The sequence below is a fragment of the Panthera uncia genome, chromosome D1, assembly GCF_023721935.1.
Source record: "Panthera uncia isolate 11264 chromosome D1, Puncia_PCG_1.0, whole genome shotgun sequence".
Lineage (NCBI taxonomy): Eukaryota > Metazoa > Chordata > Mammalia > Carnivora > Felidae > Panthera > Panthera uncia.
In genome coordinates, this window is record NC_064808.1 from 15241399 (window position 1) to 15261850 (window position 20452).

Genomic DNA, 20452 nt, shown 5'->3' on the forward strand with positions numbered 1-20452 from the left:
CAGCTTAGAGCCTGGAGCCTGCTTCAAATTCTGTGTTTCCCCCTCTCTCTGTTCCTCCCCCACTCATGCTCTGTCTCTCTCTCTCTCTCTCTTTCACAAATAAATAAAAACATTAATTAAAAAATTTAAAAAAAAACTTCAGCTTAAATGTTGGCAAAGCACATGTAGATTTATTGAGTTAATTTCATAGGGTTATGCTTAAAAAGAAGTCAGGCTGAAAAAAGATTAGGAAAAAAAAATCTAACTGAAAATGCTTGCTGAATTGATACATTTAAAACTGTAGGCCTTCTCGTCATTATATATTTAACCTGCTCGGAACAAAGTGATACTAGAGTTTATATTTATAGTAGATCCCTTTTTTTCTCAAAGCACCTGTTGAAGATTCTGTTTCCAGCCCTGTAGAACCCAAGCCTGATCCAAAAAAGGCCAAAGCTCTAGGAGTTTCCTCTAAAGCAAAGGTATGTTAACTCTGCATACTTAGATGTAGAATTGCTTTTAAGTGTGTTTTATGCACAATGTCATTCTATTAGGAAAGATCATATTATGCATGAAAAACATTACCACTCTTGATCTTATCAAATTATAAAGTTAATTATTTATGCCTGTTTCTGTGGCTTGTTTTAAATAAGGCCCCAAAACAGGGACATCCTGCTCTCAAGAGGTGCTGTCATGGGTTTTGTCATGCAGACCTTTGGGGAAGATTTGCAGTAGTGAAGAAAGAAGTCCTATGTAGCTCTGGCAGAATCACTTAGGCTGAGTCTGATTTAAGAAAAGGAAGGTAGTGATCAGCTTCCTTCAAACTTGGCACAGTTAAGTCATCGTGCTAGAAGGTATCTTAATTAGTCTACAAGGAAATACCGTCTGTCCCTGCACCAGTGGGACTTATTTTGATGAATCACCAGTCCCTTTAGCATCCATGCAGAGTTGGACATTTAAAGAAATATATGTTCAGGGGCACATGGGTGGCTCAGTCGGTTAGGTGTCTGACTCGGCTCAGGTCATGATCTCACAATTCATCATTTTGAGCCCCACGTCGGGCTCTGTGCTGACAGTATGGAGCCTGAAGCCTGCTTTGAGATCTGTGTGTGTGTGTGTGTGTGTGTGTGTGTGTGTGTCTCTCTCTCTCTCTCTCTCTCTCTCTGCCCCTTCTCTACTAGCACTCTGTCTCCTCTTTCTCAAACATAAATAAACATAAAAAAAAAAAATTAAAAATATAGGGGCACCTGGTGGCTCAGTCGGTTGGGTGGCCAACTTCGGCTCAGGTCATGATCTCATGGTCTGTGAGTTCAAGCCCCGCATCGGTCTCTGTGCTGACAGCTCAGAGTATGGAGCCTGCTTCAGATTCTGTATCTCCCTCTCTCTCTCTCTGTCCCTCTCCCACTCATGCTCAGTCTCTCTCGCTCTCAAAAACAAACAAACATAAAATTAAAAATAAAATAAAGAAATATGTTCGAATGCTTAACTTTAAATATTTCGGGGAGGGGGCAGAGGGCAGAAATCTCCTGGGAATCTTTTTCTTTCATTAAGTTTTTGAATCACAGCAAATTGTCATCAGTTTCTATACCAAGATTCAGAACCTATCACTGTATTCAGAGTATTGATTAAAACTTATATAAGAAAATTGCAGAACTGTACGGTTGGTAGTAAATATAATAGCAAATATACATAGAGAAAACCATCTAATCAATTACATGTAACTAATGAAAAAAATGCCAGACTAAGAACCGTTTTATTACCTAGTGCATTTATTATTATATGTCAGATACAATGGGCACTCTGGCTATTCATCTGAATATTACAGTTATTTTTCCATATGCATGGTCCTTTAACTCAATGAGTTAAATAGGTAATTATCTTCTAAGCTGTCCAATGAAGCTGTTCTTTTCCTGTCCTCCCCCACTGTCCTCATCCCAAATTTAACAAGTGCTTATTTTAGTATTTTGGTCACATGTGCTTTGAAGTATTTTTGACTCTGTTCTTAATGCTATACCGCCCCCCCCCCCACAAGTCTTTTGCAGTTTACAGTTTCACATAAATGATCTCATACTTGTTTTGACTGAATGACTTCAGTGTTTGAACTAGAAAGAAATTCTGGCCTACTAGAAATACTGGACTCTTCCTACATTTTTGTTAATAATGGTTCCTGTTTTAAAATTAAATATACATAGTGAGGTTCACTATTTTCTTTTCCATCTGATACAAAAATTCAAACTCTTGGATTATTTTTCAAAACCACTTTAATAACTTAAAATGCTTCTAGCAAGTTTCCCTAGAATCAAGTTCAGAGACTCTCAGGTATAGCTATATGATAGAGATATATTTACTTTTATTTTTTTAAGTTTATTTATATATTTTGAGGGAGAGGGAGAGAGCGTTGGGCGGCGGGGGAGGAGCAGAGAGAGAGAATCCCAGGCAGCTTCTGTACTGTCAGTGCAGAGCTCAGTGCAGGGTTAGAACTCACAAACCATGAGATCATGACCTGAGCCGAAGTCCAGGATGCTTAACCGACTGAGCCACCCAGGTGCCCCTAGAGATATATTTTATATTCAGAGAAACAGAAAAGCTTTCTCAACTAAATGATGTGAAGTGTGTGAATGTCATTCAAAATGTCATTAATATGGAAGTCATTAATATGGAAAACCATAAATGGTGTTGAAGATTTCAAGAAAGAACTGTCCAATAAACAAAGGCTGTGACCCAAACCAATGACAGGTAATAGAGTTTTTCCAGCTATGTTGTGTGCCAGTCTAAGGACTAACCAACAGTTACCTGAGAATGCTATTAGAAACATTTCTGAAAAACCTGTACAAAAACATAACGTGCACAATTCTGTGACTTATCTGTTTCTGTCATGGAGAATACAATGTGGAGAGTGTATGGTTTTTATAGTGCGCTCTTACTGGGCAGCACCATCACATTCCTAACCAGTATTCCCTGAACCTTGGCTGTAGAGTGCACAAGGAAAGAAAGTGCCCAGCAAAACCAGCTTAAAGGAAGATGAAGACAAATCTGGTCCTATCTTCATTGTTGTTCCAAATGGAAAGGAGCAAAGAATGAAAGATGAAAAAGGATTAAAGGTAAGAAAGGGATAAGAATCCTCAGTAGGTTTTTGCTTTTTTGTTTTGCTTTGTAATCAAGAATAGCTTTGCTGTCTGGAATTCATTTCATTGTGAACTATGTAACAATGAACTAAATCTTTTGCTTATAAATTATGGCTTATTTCTCTAAGACGGCTCTATGGGAGCATTAGTTCCTACCGAAGGAACTATGGAATGGAGCTACTGCCTATTCTTCCTCCAAATGGAAAGAAATAAAAGTTGTTTTAATTTTTATAATTGAAGAATGGGAAGTATTCATTGATTTTTGTCAACTACACATAGGTAATAGGCCACTCGTTTAATCCTTCTTGTGCCTGATATCATAAAAGCCAGATTTGGTGACTGTATCTGCTTAGTTCGGTCATTTCTCTTTGGATTTATTTTAGTATTAGGCAGTTAAATTTTTTTTGTTACAATATATACATGTTGTTGTTTTTTCTTAATTCAAACAATATGAAATGTGCAGAGAGTAGTGTGAGAAGCATGTCACCCCTTCTAGTCCTTCTCCATAGGAAGGACATTATTACCAGAGCTCTTGTGTGTTACTCCAGAAGTGTCAATATTTCATGCAATACGATCATATATGTATAAATATATGGCCTGCCTTTTATGCACAGGGGAACATGCCATATTCTTTGTTCTGTGTTTTATTCTTTTCTTTTAATGATGTTTGAAATATCTTAAAGGCTATTCATATCTGTGTGTTTATATGCATTCATTCTTTTTATTGGTACATCATATGTATGTACCTTTCTTTATCCCCAACCTACAATGTAAACATTTAGGTTGCTTCTAGTCTTTCAGTGTTATAAACTACACTGTCATAAGCATCTTTGAATGTAGGCATTTGTGCACATGTGTGAATATATCTTTATTAAACTCCTCCTAGAATGGTGTGTATTTTTTAAATTTTGATAGCTATTTCAAATTTTCCCCTTATTGAAATTGTACCAACAGTGTCTACCATGTTATACAATAATAGAGCATTGGTCTTTGTAGTGAGAACTGCTGAATGTTATTCTATTCCTAGATTTTAAGAGTTAAGCTTCCAGAAGTATGACAGCTCAAGAATACATTTTGCGCTCATATTTAATTACAAATTAATCTTGTTGAATTTTAAAATATCTTATTTAATTGATTTCTGCAGCTGCTTTTAAATGGAGTTCTTCTCTGCCTCATTTCAGTTGAACATCTTACAGTCCCTTTTCACTGTTTTTTTTTTTTTCAGGTGCTGAAGTGGAATTTTACTACTCCACGGGATGAATACATTGAGCAACTAAAGACTCAGATGTCTAGCTGCGTGGCTAAGTGGCTACAAGATGAGATGTTTCACTCAGACTTTCAGCATCATAACAAAGCCCTTGCTGTCATGGTTGATGTAGGTTTGCAAGAGATAAATATGATTATCTCAGACCCGTGAAAATACTGAGCCTTGTGACTACCCAGAAATTCACATGACTTGAGAGGGAACTAGAATACAACATGTTCTCTGTTTTTAGAGCTGTTTTATTGTTTGATAGAATAAATGTCTATAATTTTAGGTCCTAAATAGCTCAAAAAGCTATTATTTTCTTCTTGGACTCTAGTAAAATTTATAAAGGACTTACCTAATAGAACTTACATTTTTATACAGTCTTATTTGTCTTTTGTTTTAAGCACTTGGAGAGTGAAAAAGAGGGTGTAATTGGTTGCCTGGATCTCATCTTAAAGTGGCTTACCCTGCGGTTTTTTGACACCAATACAAGCGTCCTAATGAAAGCCCTAGAATATTTAAAATTGCTCTTCACACTGCTAAGTGAGGAGGAATATCATCTGACTGAGAACGAAGCATCTTCCTTCATCCCTTATCTCATCCTCAAGGTAATGCGTTGTTCTCACTCTGGAAGACTGCCCAAGTTCCCGGCTGACCTCAGTTCCTATCCTTTATGCCCTTGCCCTTTTTCATTTATTCTGTGAAGATACCTTCTACCGCTTACTCCTGTGCCCCTATTCTTCCAAAAGGTAGTGACTCATGAGAGGACCCTTTGCTACTCAGGAAATGCCTCAGTCGTTATTTTCCTTGTCGACTAGGTTGGAGAACCAAAGGATGTCATTCGTAAAGATGTCCGTGCCATCCTGAACCGGATGTGCCTTGTCTACCCAGCCAGCAAGATGTTCCCCTTCATCATGGAAGGAACCAAATCCAAAAACTCTAAGCAAAGAGCAGGTGAAGCAACAATTTAAATAGAAGCGTGAGTCTATGCAGCAGTGACCTCTAAAAAGAGTTTGTAGATGAACAAGGACAATTCTTCAGTGTCTGAGTGATTGATTCCAATCTTCTGATTTGTACTGTGAGAATGATGAGTTGCACACTGGTGGTGCCACAGTGTCCGGTGACACGGGCACCACTCAGTTACCACCCTGGTGACAAAATCAAGTGCACAGGGGCCATCTGACTCACAGGCATCCCTTTCTTCCAGGAGCACTTGCTGTAACATCATTATTGTGTGTTTTATCAGAAGGCAATAAACAAGGAAAAATTCTAGGTAGAACCAGTATAAGATTTTAGTCTTTTATGTATGCCAAGGAAATTTTATCTAGCGAAGATAAGTCTCTATGCCAAATGTGTGTTGGGTCTCATCAGTCTAATCTTCCTCCCCCATCAGAGTGCCTGGAAGAACTGGGGTGTCTGGTCGAGTCCTATGGCATGAATGTTTGCCAACCAACCCCAGGGAAAGCCTTAAAGGAGATAGCAATTCACATCGGAGACCGTGACAACGCTGTGCGCAATGCTGCCCTCAATACCATCGTCACCGTGTACAATGTACACGGGGATCAGGTGTTCAAACTGATTGGAACTGTGAGTGACTTTTTGTGGACATTTTTAACATGTTGTGAATTGCAGAATCACTTAGGTGTTCAGCTTTCATGCCATCTCAACTCTAGCTAAGTTGTTACCACTTTTTATTAAACTAAACCTATCAATGTGTCTTAGAGTCCAGATAAACCCTTGAGGGTGTCTCTGACTGTTACAGGACATTTATATGTGCCTTACAGGAAATCAGATTTTCTTTTCTGAGCCTTCTACTCATACAGTTTGCTTTAGAAAATGAAAGCTTTTTTTTTTTTTTAAGAGAGGGAGAGCAGGAGCAGTGGAGGAACAGAGAGAGGGAGAGGAGAGAATCCCAAGCGGGCTCCACTCTGTCAGCACAGAACCCGATGTGGGGCTCAATCTCACGGAACATGAGATCATGACTTGAACCAAAATTAAGAGTCGGACGCTTAACTGACTGAGCCACCCAGGCGCCCCGAGAGCTAGTTTTGAATCAGGAAATCCAGAACTAGTCTGGGATTTATATTCTGTCTAGAAATCTGCTCTGTAATTTTCAGTGCATTTACTTTGTAGTGAACAAGTACTCGTGTATGATGTAGAATCTGGTACCTGTCACATCAAAAGAGTCCCACAGCCATAAGCCACATTCTGCAGACACATCAGGTGCTGTTTCAGATTCCTTACTGCCTTTGAGCCATTTGCTTGTGCTTGCACCTCAGTCCTTCATTCCAGTTACTTCCTAGTATTTACACTGTGTTTATGTATTTTTAGCTGTACTAATCTAATTAAATCCTCACTACAGGTCGGCAAAGGAGATAAAGCAGATGGGAATTTTATAGATGGTCACAGGTGAAGCTTCTTACCTGTAGTTCACATAGTGGTGACACAGCAAACATGAGGAAGCATCATTTAATCTTTGATTTTTTCATTTAGAGTTATTACTGGCCTTTCTTTTTGTATCCTTTCCTTCTTTCATGTATTCTCTTATGATAGCAGGTTTTAACAATAGTTGATTTAAAATGTAGCTAGTATTTTGAAAATGAATTTACCCTAACATAGCAGGTTCTGTTTGCTTCAATATGTGAATGGATATTGACTCTTTTGAGTCTTCCAATCAGGTTTTTAATTCTCCTCATATTCTAGTAGAGTATGTGGTAATAAATTGGCTTCTTCTTACAGCTTTCTGAAAAGGATATGAGCATGCTCGAGGAGAGGATTAAGCGGTCAGCAAAGAGGCCTTCTGCTGCACCAATAAAACAGGTGGAAGAGAGACCTCAGCGCACACAGAGCATAAACTCCAATGCCAACATGCTGCGCAAGGGACCAGCTGAGGACATGTCCTCCAAACTCAAGTATGTAGATGGAGATAATTGTCTAAGAACGTCTCAGTGGACTTTGCCTTGTGTGCTAAGAGCTTATCCTGTAACATAATCTTGAGTTCTTGTAGCCATTATCATGCATGACAGAGTGTCTGGGTAAATGTCTTGTAGCCAAATGTTTAATCCTTCAGTCTTCATTGTCTTTGTCTTTGTCTCAAAACCACTTCTAAATAGTCTTGTGCCTTCTTTCACTGCTTTTCCGTGGACAGAATTATGTATCGCACTTATAGGATGTAAGTACTGCCTGCTAATTTCTTATTAGCAGGGCTCTTATATCTTTCTAACTTCTGACTTGGATTCATCCCCTCTGGAGGGCAATTGATTTAGAGTTTATAACTCTTAACAGGTTAGGGGTGTCCATAAGTATCCCATGTGTCAAGCCTTCCCCAGAAGTCCACTGGCTAGCAGAAGTGGCCACTCAATGTCATGTGGCTAAATTATTGGTTCACCTTCTTCCTTGTGTTATACTTGGTCATATTCAGGATTCTGTTCTTCAGATAAGGCTGAGTAAATTGCATGCAACCCAGAATTGGCTTAGGGACTCAAAATACTACCATCTAAGAAAGACAGCTCTATTTTGGGCTGTATCGTTCGTCTAATTTTAACCAATTTGAATTTGAAAACTTTAAATACCTATTGCTTAGATGTAATGCTGGCCCTGACCTATCAAGAGTGAATATCCCTAAAAAGAGATGACTGTACCTCAAAGTTTAAAATGTACTGAACACTGCATGGATGAGTGCTTATGATTAGAAGAACTTAACACTGGATAATTTATCAGAAAAGAACCAGCCAGTCTAGATTTTTCTTAAATTTGTGGCCAAGTAGAGACCTTTGAGTCAGTATAAGTATATTTTATGAATTATTTTCTGCCCCCTCTGGAATAGCAACACAAGGTTTGTCGGCTTTAGTGAACTGGAGAGAATACTTATAATTTGGAAGCTGCTACAAATACAAGTTAAAACCACCAGCTCTGAGGATATTCATGAACATGAATTGCGGCCCATTGAAGGCATTTGCCCTAGACTCAAGGACTCAAATAATTCAGGGGGGCTGAAACCAGAAGTTGAACATCTGTCTTGAAGCTTTGGGGCAACTGGCAGTGCTACTCTTGTCCTTTGTTTCAGAAGTTTCTTTTAGTTCAGGAACCTCCTTTTGCTTCCCTTAGCCAAGCCCGAAGCATGAGTGGGCATCCTGAGGCAGCCCAGATGGTTCGCCGAGAATTCCAGCTGGATCTAGATGAGATTGAGAATGACAATGGTACAGTTCGATGTGAAATGCCAGAGCTTGTTCAGCACAAACTGGATGACATTTTTGAACCCGTCCTTATTCCTGAACCCAAGTAAGTGAATCTCTTTCATTTCAGTGGTGAGCAGTACATGATCAAAAGAGTGCATATGTGAAAAGAGCTCTCTGTACAATTAGAATGTTTTAGAACTGATCACTGTATGGCTGGGAGCAGTTCTTTACTAAGACCTGGAGGTAGCAGAGAATTGCATAATCCCAACTCACTGAGATGTCTTCTAACAAAGATTGAATTTTTTCCCTTTGCTCTGCTCTCTAGAATCCGGGCTGTTTCTCCACACTTTGATGACATGCACAGTAATACAGCATCCACAATCAATTTCATTATCTCCCAAGTAGCCAGTGGTGACATCAACACGAGCATCCAAGCTCTGACACAGGTAATGGGGGTATTACACACGACGGTAATTCCATCATCAGCAGAGGCTGTACGAGTGGTGGCTGCATTCTGGTCGCAGATTTGACGGAGGCAGGCAGCGTTCAGCACTGCTCTGATGAAAACGTGCACAGGGACCCCTCATTGTCATCACTGACCTCCCAGGATATGGCTGTCATAGAGCCTTGCTTTTTATTTTACACTTGCATTCATTCGCCAGAGGCTGGAAATAACAGCAGTAAGTAGGAACCAAATCTCATGGAATTTACTTAGGTTTTAGTGGACAGAGAGAAATAAGTAAACAAGAAAATATCAGATAATAGCAACTACTGTGTAAATATAACTCCAATGGGGTGATCAGAGAGAGGAGCTGAATAGTTACTTAGATTGGTGGTCAGGGATGCAGGCAGAGGGAAGAGAGATTACAAAGACTGTAGGAGAGGAATGAGTTTGGAATATTCAAGGAATTAATACAAGGCCCCTGTGCTTGGAGCAGAGTGGGCAAGGGGGAGAATGGTACAGAATGAGATTTGAGAGGTGGACAGAAATTGTATCATGTAGACCTTTAAAAGCCCCAGGGTAAGTTTGGATTTTATTTTAAATGTGATGGGAAACCATTAGAGAATTTTAAGCAAAGAAGCTATATATTTTCTAAAAAATCAGTCTCTTCTTCTGCTTCCCTTCCCTAACGATCTAGTCCTAAAGCCAATAAGTTGGTAGAGCAAGGTAGGCATCTACCTTGTGGCAAGGTGGTGGGGGTGGGGAGCCACAGTGGCCCAGAGCAAGGGTCTCAGAGCCCAAGCACTGTGAGGATGGTGTCATACGGGAGAGGTGATGTAGAGTCAGGAGTCAGAGCCTACGTGGGATGAAGAGGATGTCCACGCAGGCAGTCAGTCTGGCATGATAGTGGGATCTGAGGCAGGGTAAGGATATCCACGTGTGTTGGAGGGGGCAGGCCATACACAGGTGGCTCAGAACTGGGAGTCAGAGCTGGAGTAGGCATCTGCATAGGGAAGAACTGGTGGCAGAGATGAGAGATTGGTTATATGCAAAAAGGTTGGTCAAAGAAATATAAGGAAAATAGAACCCAAATTTCTTACTGTCAGAAAAGCACTACAAATATGAAAGGAAAGCGAAATAGAATAAACTGTGGTGTTGGAATTAGATGTGTCAGTGTGAACTCATGGTTTTCATTACAGAGATGTAGAAATTAATATCAGTGTCAGTGTATATGTATGTATATATGTGGTATAAATGTGTGTTATATGTGTATATAATATATATATATACATGTCCTAGTTGAGAGGACCTGAGAACAGCAATACCCCAACAGCAGTAAGCACTCTCAAATCTTATCTTCTGAATACCATTTTCCACTAAAAGGGAATGAGAGCTCCTTGGAGAAGGAGCAGATTCTAGGGCTGAATTAGAAAAAGTACAGGGTAATACTGGAACATCGTATTGTACCAGACAGGAAGGATAGGCTCAAAGAATGATAGGGACATGTCAGAAGGACCCAGGGGCCAACGGGAACAGATGCCTTATGTCTGAAGGGGATAGTTTGAGCATCAAAGTAAATAGTGGTGGTAATGAGGTATAACCTAATACACTGAATAAAATTCAGGAAATTTATTAAATTCAAAAAATAATAGAAATAAAAAATTTGAAGAGAAATGGGATATTTGCAGTTTCATAGTACCTCTCCACAAAATACAAAGGACAAATACATAAGAAGTAGCCAAAAAATAAAAAATACTTTGAGAATTTGACAGTACAGAAGCGTAGCACACACCACCCTGGAAGATAAAATCATGTGCCACCTCATAGGATCCAGTGAGAATTCAGCATCACTTTGTTCACATTCCTAATGTCATCTAATCATGAGGAAATCTCAAATAAATGCAAACCAAGGGATATTTTACAAATGTCAAGGTCAAGAAAGTCAAGGAAAGGCTGAGGATTGGTCTACACTGAAGAGAGACTAAAAGACATGACTAAATACAGTGAATGATTCTGAACTGGCCTTTAGCTATGAAGAACGTGATCGGGGCAGTTGGAGAAAATGGAGCCTGAAGATTAGATGGTAGTAACATCCGTCCTAACTTCTGATTTTGAGTGTTGTCTCATTAGACATCTCCATGAAGACAGATGGTTGGAAATGGTGGAATTGGAAGTCTTAGCACAAGGTTTTTGCTATTGTTCTACAAAGAGTGTCCTGTTAACGGTTTTGGTATTGGAGGGGATTTTGGAAAACAATGACTCGAATGCATGCATCCCTCTTGCCTTTCTCCATCCCTTTCAATCCAAACCCATCTGCCTTTTCTGAGCAGAGTAGCTGCTAGGTCAGGTAGGTGGTGTCTGAAGTATGTATAAATGTCAAGCTCTGTGTTGTATAAGTACAAGACTTTTCCACATACGGGCCTTCAGGAAAACCTGAGGTTCAGTAGTGCAGAGCCCAGGGAAAAAGATTGAGACACCAAAATTCCTGGGAAGACTCTTTTTGTGGAGATCAGCATATCCCCTAAAGAAAGGGCAGTGGTGGTCCGTATGAGTGTTATTAATAGGAGGACCTGGTGTTCTCCCTGGCCCCCCAAGGAACTATAAGTTGCCGAACCAAAAGCCTGAATTCACTGTCTGAGGCTGGAAGTCTCTAGCTTTTGTACCTTCAGAGACAGAAGAGCAGAAGTGCCCACTCTTGGTGCTGTGCCATATGACTGATAGATTGCCAGCTGGCATACCACAGACTTAGAAGGGCAGAAACTGCTATGTCTCCCCTGCTCAGATTGCCATAGTCGAGGATTTCCAAAAAGACCCAAGAGTGAATCCTGACTAGATAAAGAATGATAACAAACCACACCGTAAGGGACTCAGTAATTGGGAAAAGGAATAAAACAAAATAACCAGAATGGGAATTTCCTAGTACAGGGAAACTTGAAACTGCTGGAGGGGACTAGATGACCATGGGGTTAGGGGGGAGGGGGTATGTGGAAAGAGTACTTAATGAGGATTATTTATTACATATATTCTCTCCAGCAAAAAAAAAAAAAAAAAGTTTTAGAATTTTAAAATTGAGTAGATGGACTGAAAGGAGAGGATGATCACTGCTGAAACCAAATTAAATGACAGCAGTGACAAGACCATTCAGTGGGGAAAGGATAGTCTTTTCAACAAATGATGCTGGGAGAAATGGATATCCACATGCAAAAGAATGACGTTGGACTCATACTATATACAGAAATTAACTCAAAATGGACCAAAGACATACATGTAATAGCTAAAGCTCTAAAACTCTTAGAAGAAAACATGGCGGGGGCAGGGCAGGAGGTGGGGGGAGGGTTCTCCTTGTGGTGGTGGCAGCTCAAAAGCAAAGTATGAACTGCAGCAGCCAGTCATGTCAGGACAGGCGTTTAGAAAGTTTCTTCCCCTCTTTGACCAAGTTTTAGTTGAAAGGAGTATAGCCAAAACTGTAACCAAAAGAGGCATTTTGCTTCCAGAAAAATCTCAAGGAAAAGTGTATGGATGGGGCTCTAGAGAAAAGAGGAGAGAGATTCAACTAGTTAGCGTGCAAGTTGGAGATAAAATTCTTCCAGAATATGGAGGCACCAAAGTAGTTCTGGATGACAAGGATTATTTCTGGTGACATTCTCAGGAAGTATGTAGACTAAAATAAATCATTATTGAAATGGCATCATGTGAAGCTGCCCATTCTAGTGAAGTGAAATCTTCCATCATGTAAATAATTTCTATGTCTCTCTTTTATAATAACCTAATGGTATCCCAAACAAAACAAATAAAACATAGGGGGAAATCTTCATGATATTAGACTTGGCAGTGATTTTTTGGATATGACACCAAAAGCAATGGCAACAGAAGAAAAAATAATAAAATTGAACTTTATCAAAATTTAAAAGTTTTATGCATCAAACAAAGGTCACTATCAAGAGAGTAAAAAGACACCCCACAGAATGAGAGAAAATATTTGCAAATTATATATCTGAAAAGAGATTAATATCCAGAACACATAAAGAATTCCCACAATTCAACCACACAAACAGAAAGAAAATTCAAAAATGGGCAAAGGACTTAATCAACATTTCTCCAAAGAAGATACACAAATGGCCAGTAAGCATGTGAAAAGATGTTTGGCATCTTTTAGACATTAAGGAAATGCAGATCAAAACCACAATGAGATACCACTTCATACCCCAGTAGGATTTTCTTTTTTTTCTAAAAATGGGAAATAGGGCACCTGGGTGGCTCAGTTGGTTAAGCAACTGACTTCGACTCAAGTCATGATCTTGCAGTTCACTAATTTGGGCCCTTCCTCCGATTCTGTGCTGACAGCTCAGAGCCTGGAGCCTGCTTTGGATCTCTCTCTCTCTCTCTCTCTCTCTCTCTCTCTCTGCCCTTCCCCTGCTCTCGCTCGCTCGCTCTTGAATAAAAACATTTAAATTTTTTTTTAAAAAAATGGTCAATAGTATTGGCAAGGATGTAGAGAAACTGGAACCTGTGTGCATTACTGGTAAGGACATAAAATGGTACAACCATTTATGGAAAACACAGTCTGGTGGTTCTTCAAAAAGTTAAACAAGAATTACATAAGATCCAATATTTCCACTACCTAAAAGCAGGGACCCACAGATAGTTGTGCACCAGTGTTTATTATAGCAGCATTCTTCACAGCAGACAAAAGGTGGAAAACAACTTAAGAGTCCATCAGCATGTGAATGGATCAACAAAATGTGGTATATACATACCATGGAATATTTTTCAGCCATAAAGATGAATGAAATTCTGATGTATGCTATAACATGGATGAACCTTGGAAATCTTATGCTAAATACAATAAGTCAGACACAAAGGGACAAATATTGTATGATTACACATATATGAGGTACCTAGGATAGGCAAACACACAGAGAAAGTAGAATAGAGGTTACCAGGGCTAGGGAAGGGCGGCAGAATTTGGAGTTATTATTTAATGGGTATGGAGTCCGATTAGAATGATAACAAAGTTCTAGAAATAGATAGTGGTGATGGTTATATAACATTGTGAAGGTACTTAATGCCATTGGATTATATACTTAAATGGTTAAAATGGGCACCTTGGTGGCTCAATTAAGCATCCGCTTTGTGATTTTGGCTCAGACCATGATCTCATAGTTCATGTATTTGAGCCTTGAGTCAGGCTATAGTGCACAGCCTGCTTGGGATTCTCTCTCTCTCTCTGCTCCTCCCCTGCTCATGCTCTCTCTCTAAATAAATAAATAAATAAACTTAACATTATTTTTAAGAGATAGTTAAAATGGTAAGTTTTATATATTTTTATTATAAGAAAATTAACAGGGGTGCCTGGGTGGCTCAGTTGGTTACGTGTCTGACTTTGGCTCAGGTCACAGTCTTGCGGTTCCTGAGTCCAAGCCCTATGTCAGGTTCCGTGCTGACAGCTCAACCTCGGATTCTGTGTCTCCCGCTCGCTCTCTGCCCCTCCCCCTCTTGTGTTCTCTCTCTCTCTCTCTCTCTCTCTCTCTCTCTCTCTCTATATATATATATATATATATATATATATGTCTCTGTCTCTCTCTGTCTCAGAAATAAAAACATTTTAAAATATAAATAAATAAAGATTTATGAGAATATTAAAAAAAAGAAAACCGTCAGTAACAAAAACATTTACATAGGAATAAATCAAGCATTTTATATGTAAAACCTTTATAGAGGAAATTGAATGACATTAGAGAATTTCCAAATAAATGGAAATATAATATGTTCACAAGGTTTGGGGTTATCAAGATGCCAATTTGCCTCAAGTTTACCTATACAGTGAAAGCCATTCTAATCAAAATCTCAACAGTTCTACAGTTATGAAATTGATGCTGAAATTTATTTTTTTTTGAAGTTTTATTTATTTTTGAGAGAGAGAGAGCGTGAGTGGGGGAGAGTCAGAGAGATAGGGAGACACAGAATCTGAAGCAGGCTCCAGGCCCTGAGCTGTCAGCACAGAAACCCACGCAGGGCTCAAACCTACAAACCACGAACGAGATCATGACCAAGCCCGAGTCAGTTGCTTAACTGACTGAGCCACCTAGGCACCCCAGCAGTCAGTTTTTTAAGACAGTTTTTTAATTAAAAAATTTTTTAAATCTACATATCTTTTTTAAATTTTTTTGAGAGAGCACATGCACATAACCAGGGGAGAGGGGCAGAAAGAGAGAGAGAATCGTAAACAGGCTCCACACTAAGTATGGAATTCATTGCAGGGTTCATCCCACAACTCTGGGATCATGATCTGAGCTGAAATCAAGACTTGGATGCTCAACTGACTGAGCCACCCAGGCACCCCAAGAAAGTTTTTTAAAATTATAACACAGTGCAGAGGTCCTTTATCACTATACATCAACAGTAACTACAGAGCCACTGTAATTAAGATTGTGCAGTATTGGGGGCACCTGGGTTGCTCAATTGGTTAAACCTCCGATTTCAGCTCAGGCCATGATCTCACGGTTCGTGGGTTCAGGACCCACATCAGGCTTTCTGCTTTCAGTGGTGAGCCTGCTTCAGATCCTCTGTCCCTCTCTCCATCTGCCCATCCCCTGGTTGTGCTCATTTTCTCTCTCTCTCTCTCTCTCTCCCCCCCTCCCTCTCTCCCCCCTCCCTCCCTCCCTCCCTCTCTCCCCCTACTTCTCTCCTCCCCCACCCCAAAAAAAAGGAACAGAAAAGACATTAAAAATCCCTTGGTAAAAGCTGGATTAATCAGTAAATGGTGCTAGGACTGGTTATCTTCCACGGGAACAGCAGTATAATTAGATTGCTATTTCCTACGCCAAAGTATATTTCAGATGGATTAAAGACCTAGATGTGAGAAGGAAAACTTAATAGGAGAACATTTTTTACTTCACATTATGTAAGAATTTCTTTTTAAACTAGACACAAAAAAACATAAAGGAAAAAATAGAAATCTTTTACTACTTTAAAATTTCTGAAAACATCTGTTTATCACAAGATACTCTGTTTATAACAAAATGAAAAACCAAGCAGGGCACCTGGCTGGCTCAGTCAGTAGAGCACACGACTCTTGATCTCAGGGTTGTGAGTTCAAGCCCCATGTTGGGTGTAGAGCCTACTTTAAAAAAAATAAATAAATAAAAAGACAAGTTATAGGTTGAGAGAATTGGGACAGATGTAGTAGATGAAAGATAAGGACATGGGAATGAAACAATTCTTAACCAGTTAGAGGTCAGAATGTTTTTTTTTAAAAGAAGGAAAAGCCAGATAGAATAGTAGTAACCCCTGGTGAAAGGCAGGATACCAGCTTACCAGCTTGGAGGGGCAGGAAGAGGGCTTTGGGTGCGACCAATGTCCTATAGCTTGTTCTCATGGCAGATATACAGATGCATATGCATAGAATTTCATTAAGATGTACTGTTAGGATTTGTATATTGTATTATATTAACGTTGTTAAACCTTAATAAAATAGTAAACAGTAAACCGGACTTAATATATGTGTACATAGAATTTTACAGTCTCTGAAAATATCTATATTTTTTTATATCTTAACAACTGTTGTAGTAAAAGATATACTCACCAAATTCTTCATTGGTAACCCAACAGACTTTTTAATAAATAATATCACAAAAAATAATGGCCACTTGGAAAAAGTATGAAACACCCTCCTGACTAACCCTTTGATTAAAAAACCAAAAAACTCTTAATAGTGAATAGTAGGAAAGCATTTCCCTCTAAACCTGTAGTGAAACTACTGAACTCAGAAAAATATATTGCTGGCACAAAAACAGACACTCAGATCAATGGAACAGAATAGAGAACCCAGAAATGGACCCACAAACGTATGTCCAACTAATCTTTGACAAAGCAGGAAAGAATATCCAATGGAATAAAGATGGTCTCTTCAGCAAGTGGTACTGGGAAGACTGGACAGCAACATGCAGAAAAATGAACCTGGACCACTTTCTTACATCATACACAAAAAGAAACTCAAAATGGATGAAAGACCTAAATGTAAGACAGGAAGCCATCAAAGTCCTCGAGGAGAAAGCAGGCAAAAACCTCTTTGATCTTGGCCTCAGCAACTTCTTACTCAACACATCTCCAGAGGCAAGGGAAACAAAAGCAAAAATGAACTATTGGGATCTCCTCAAAATAAAAATCGTCTGCACACCAAAGGAAACAATCAGCAAAACTAAAATGCAACCGACAAGAATGAGAGAAGATATTTGCAAACAACCTATCAGATAAAGGGTTAGTATCCAAAATCTATAAAGAACTTATCTAACTCAACACCCAAAAAACAAATAATCCAGTGAAGAAATGGGCAAAAAACATGAATAGACATTTCTCCAAAGAAGACATCCAGATAGCCAACCAACACATGAAAGAATGCTCAACATCACTCATCATCAGGAAAATACAAATCAGAACCATAATGAGATACCACCTCACACCTGTCAGAATGGCTAACATTAACAACTCAGGCAAGGACAGATGTTGGCAAGGATGCGGAGAAAGAGGATCTCTGTTGCACCACTGGTGGGAATGCAAACTGGTGCAGCCACTCTGGAAAACAGTATGGAGGTTCCTCAGAAAATTAAAAATAGAACTACCCTACAACCCAACAATTGCACTACTAGGTATTTATCCAAGGGATACAGGTATGCTGTTTCAAAGGGGCACATGCACCCCAAAGTTCATAGCAGCACTATCAACAATAGCCAAAGTATGGAGAAGGCCCACATGTCCATCTATGGATGAATGGATAAAGATGTGGTGTATATATATACAATGGAGTATTACTCAGCAATCAAAAAGAATGAAATCTTGTCATTTGCAACCACGTGGATGGAACTGGAGGGTGTTATGCTAAGTGAAATTAGAGAAAGACAATATGACTTTCACTCATATGAGGAATTTAAGATACAGAACAGATGAACACAAGGGAAGGGAAGCAAATATAAAAACAGCGAGGGGGACAAAACATAAGAGACTCTTAAATATGGAGAACAAACAAAGGGTTATTGGAGAGGTTGTGGGAGGGTGGATGGGCTAAACAGGTAAGGGGCATTAAAGAATCTACTCCTAAAATCATTGTTGCATTATATGCTAACTAACTTGGATGTAAATTTAAAAAAAAATTTTTTAAGTATAATATAGCTATAGTAATTAAGACAATGTGATATTGACATAAAAATAATGAACTAGACTCAATGGAACAGAATTAAAAAACCCACAAATAAATACATGCATATAGGCGCAATAAATTTATAACTAATGTGTCACTGAAGTGTTCAACAGTAAGGAAAGGAAAGTCTTTTCAATAAATTATACGGGGACAATTGGATATCCACACACACAAAAAATAAAAAGAAAAAAATGAAAAATATATTGCCTGAAATGCATTTGCTATTAGAAAAAAGCTAAAATGAAGTAACTTAGTACTTACCAGAAGTTAGAAAAATAAAAAATAAAAAATATTTGAAAGGAGATAATAAAGCTATAGTTCATGAGATGGATGTTTATTTTTTCAAAGTTTGTTTATTCATAATGTCTATACCCAACATGGGACTCGAACTCACAACCCCAAGACCCAACAATCACACGCTCATCTGACTGAGCCAGCCAAGCGCCCCTAAGATGGATTTTTAAAATAACAACTCTTAATTTGTTTCTTGTAAAACAAAACAAATTCCTTAATAGACTGACTAGAGAACAAAAATATGTATCAGGAATGAGGAAGGAACCAACCATAGATGTGGAAGAGATAAAAAAAAAAAAAGTAACCCTGTGAAAATTTTAAACAATTCATCAACCCCCCCCCCTAAATATTTAAAAGAACCAGGGGATTTGGGGAAAACATTAAAAAACAAGGAAGGAAACCTAAGAATAAGAAAAGACACATTCGAACATATAAAATTTTAAGATTTTAATCTGCAGAAATCTACCATATACTATCAGTAAACAAGTAGTATATTGCGTACATATTGTGGAATATATTTGCAGCCCAGATGACCAATAAAGGATTAATAGCTACACTAAATAGAGCTTTTATTAACTCTTGAGAAAAGGAGAACCCAATAGAAAAATGACTGAAGGATGTGAATAGGCAAATCACACAAGATATCCAAACGGCCAGTAAGTATGTGAAAAGAGGTCCAGGCCCTCCTTAGCCACAAAATGCAAATTAAAGTAACAATAAGGGACCCCTGGGTGGCTCAGTTTGTTAAGTGTCTGACTGTTGATCTCAGCTCAGATCTTAATCTCAGGGTCATCAGTTCAAGCACTCCTTTGGGCTCCACACTGGGCATGGAGCCTAAAGTAACAATAAGATAGCATGTTTTGCCATCAGAGTGGCAAAAATTGAAAAGCGTAATAACATACAGCCAGTAGAGCTTGTGGAAAAACAGTACTTGTGCATTAAATGTAGAAATGCAAATGCAATGTTAGTGCCTTTATTTTTAATTTGAGAGAGAGAAAGGATGAGTTTGCGTGTGAACAGGGGAGAGGGGCAGAAGGAGAGAGAGAGAAAATGAGAATCCCAAGCAAGCTCCACTCTCAGCACAGAGCCCAACTCAGCTTGATCCCATGACCCTGGGATCATGACCTGAGCTGAAACCAAGAGTCGGATGGACGTTGCATGCCACCCAGGCGCCCCAATGTGCCTTTTTAAAGAAAACCACACAGTAATATGTATTATGCCATCATTTGAAATGTATCATTCTTTTAGAAATAAAAGCACAAGTATATTAGGATACATGTACAAAGATGTTTATTGAAACCTTATTTATAGTAAACAAAATAACCAAACCGGAAACACATTGAAAGTTAGTAAGGGAACAATTGAGTAAACTTTGGCACATGCATATGTGGACTGTTAATGCAGTCTTTAAAAATAGAGCTATTCCTATGGCCTTTGGGGTATTTCATAATTTTCTGTTGTGCTAGAAAAGCTAGATGCAGAGAAGTGTATGAACTATAATCCTCTTTAAAATAAACAACCTAAACCTTGACCCCATTTGTGCATGCACATGTGGTTGTATATGACTCTGTGAATGTGAAAGGATGTGGACCAGGTTGTTAATGTTAATTACCTTAGAAAAAGGGCAAGCTTCCCCCTGGGGGGAAAAAAAGTATTTTTTATGGTGTCTTTGTTGACACAACGTTGTTAAACAGCCCCAGTTATATAAAATTGTATGTGCCAATGAGGTATGACACGCATAAAGATGCAAATGAAAGTAGGACTCCTGGCTTCCACAACACCAGCAGGCACCACTCCCACTGCAGTCTGTCCAAATGGTGCTCCCTGGGGTTGCACAATAGGACAACCCTGCCGGAAAGTAGGGTCATTAGGGGTGCCTGGGCGTGTCAGTCGGTTGAGTGTCCGACTCTTGATTTCAGCTCATGATTCCAGGGTCTTGGGACAGAGCCCTGAGTTGGGCTCTGTGCCAAGTGTGGAGCCTGTTTGAGATTC

General features: G+C 39.1%; 2 protein-coding genes and 1 non-coding gene across 4 annotated transcripts in view; all 3 read left to right on the forward strand.

Annotated features, from left to right (window-relative positions):
* Positions 1-20452, forward strand: part of CKAP5 (cytoskeleton associated protein 5) — a 112446-nt gene that overhangs the window by 83568 nt on the left and 8426 nt on the right. For both annotated transcript variants that reach the window (XM_049617273.1, XM_049617282.1), the window contains exons 27-35: positions 370-458; positions 2952-3077; positions 4327-4476; positions 4755-4958; positions 5169-5304; positions 5744-5937; positions 7090-7262; positions 8458-8631; positions 8854-8974. In XM_049617273.1, coding sequence (XP_049473230.1) covers positions 370-458; positions 2952-3077; positions 4327-4476; positions 4755-4958; positions 5169-5304; positions 5744-5937; positions 7090-7262; positions 8458-8631; positions 8854-8974 — 1367 coding nt within the window. The remainder of the gene's footprint in view (positions 1-369; positions 459-2951; positions 3078-4326; positions 4477-4754; positions 4959-5168; positions 5305-5743; positions 5938-7089; positions 7263-8457; positions 8632-8853; positions 8975-20452) is intronic.
* On the forward strand, positions 5428-5539 carry LOC125917762 (small nucleolar RNA SNORD67). Its single transcript, XR_007456286.1, has one exon. It is a non-coding gene; the product is annotated as a small nucleolar RNA SNORD67 (small nucleolar RNA).
* On the forward strand, positions 12288-14208 carry LOC125912800 (10 kDa heat shock protein, mitochondrial-like). The gene has a single exon (XM_049617550.1). The coding sequence runs from the start codon at positions 12362-12364 to the stop codon at positions 12608-12610; it is 249 nt and encodes an 82-aa protein (XP_049473507.1). The 5' UTR covers positions 12288-12361; the 3' UTR covers positions 12611-14208.

Coding starts and splice junctions, on each gene's coding strand:
- LOC125912800 (XM_049617550.1), top strand. CDS start 12,362: ATGTCAGGACAGGCGTTTAGAAAGTTTCTTCCCCTCTTTGACCAAGTT.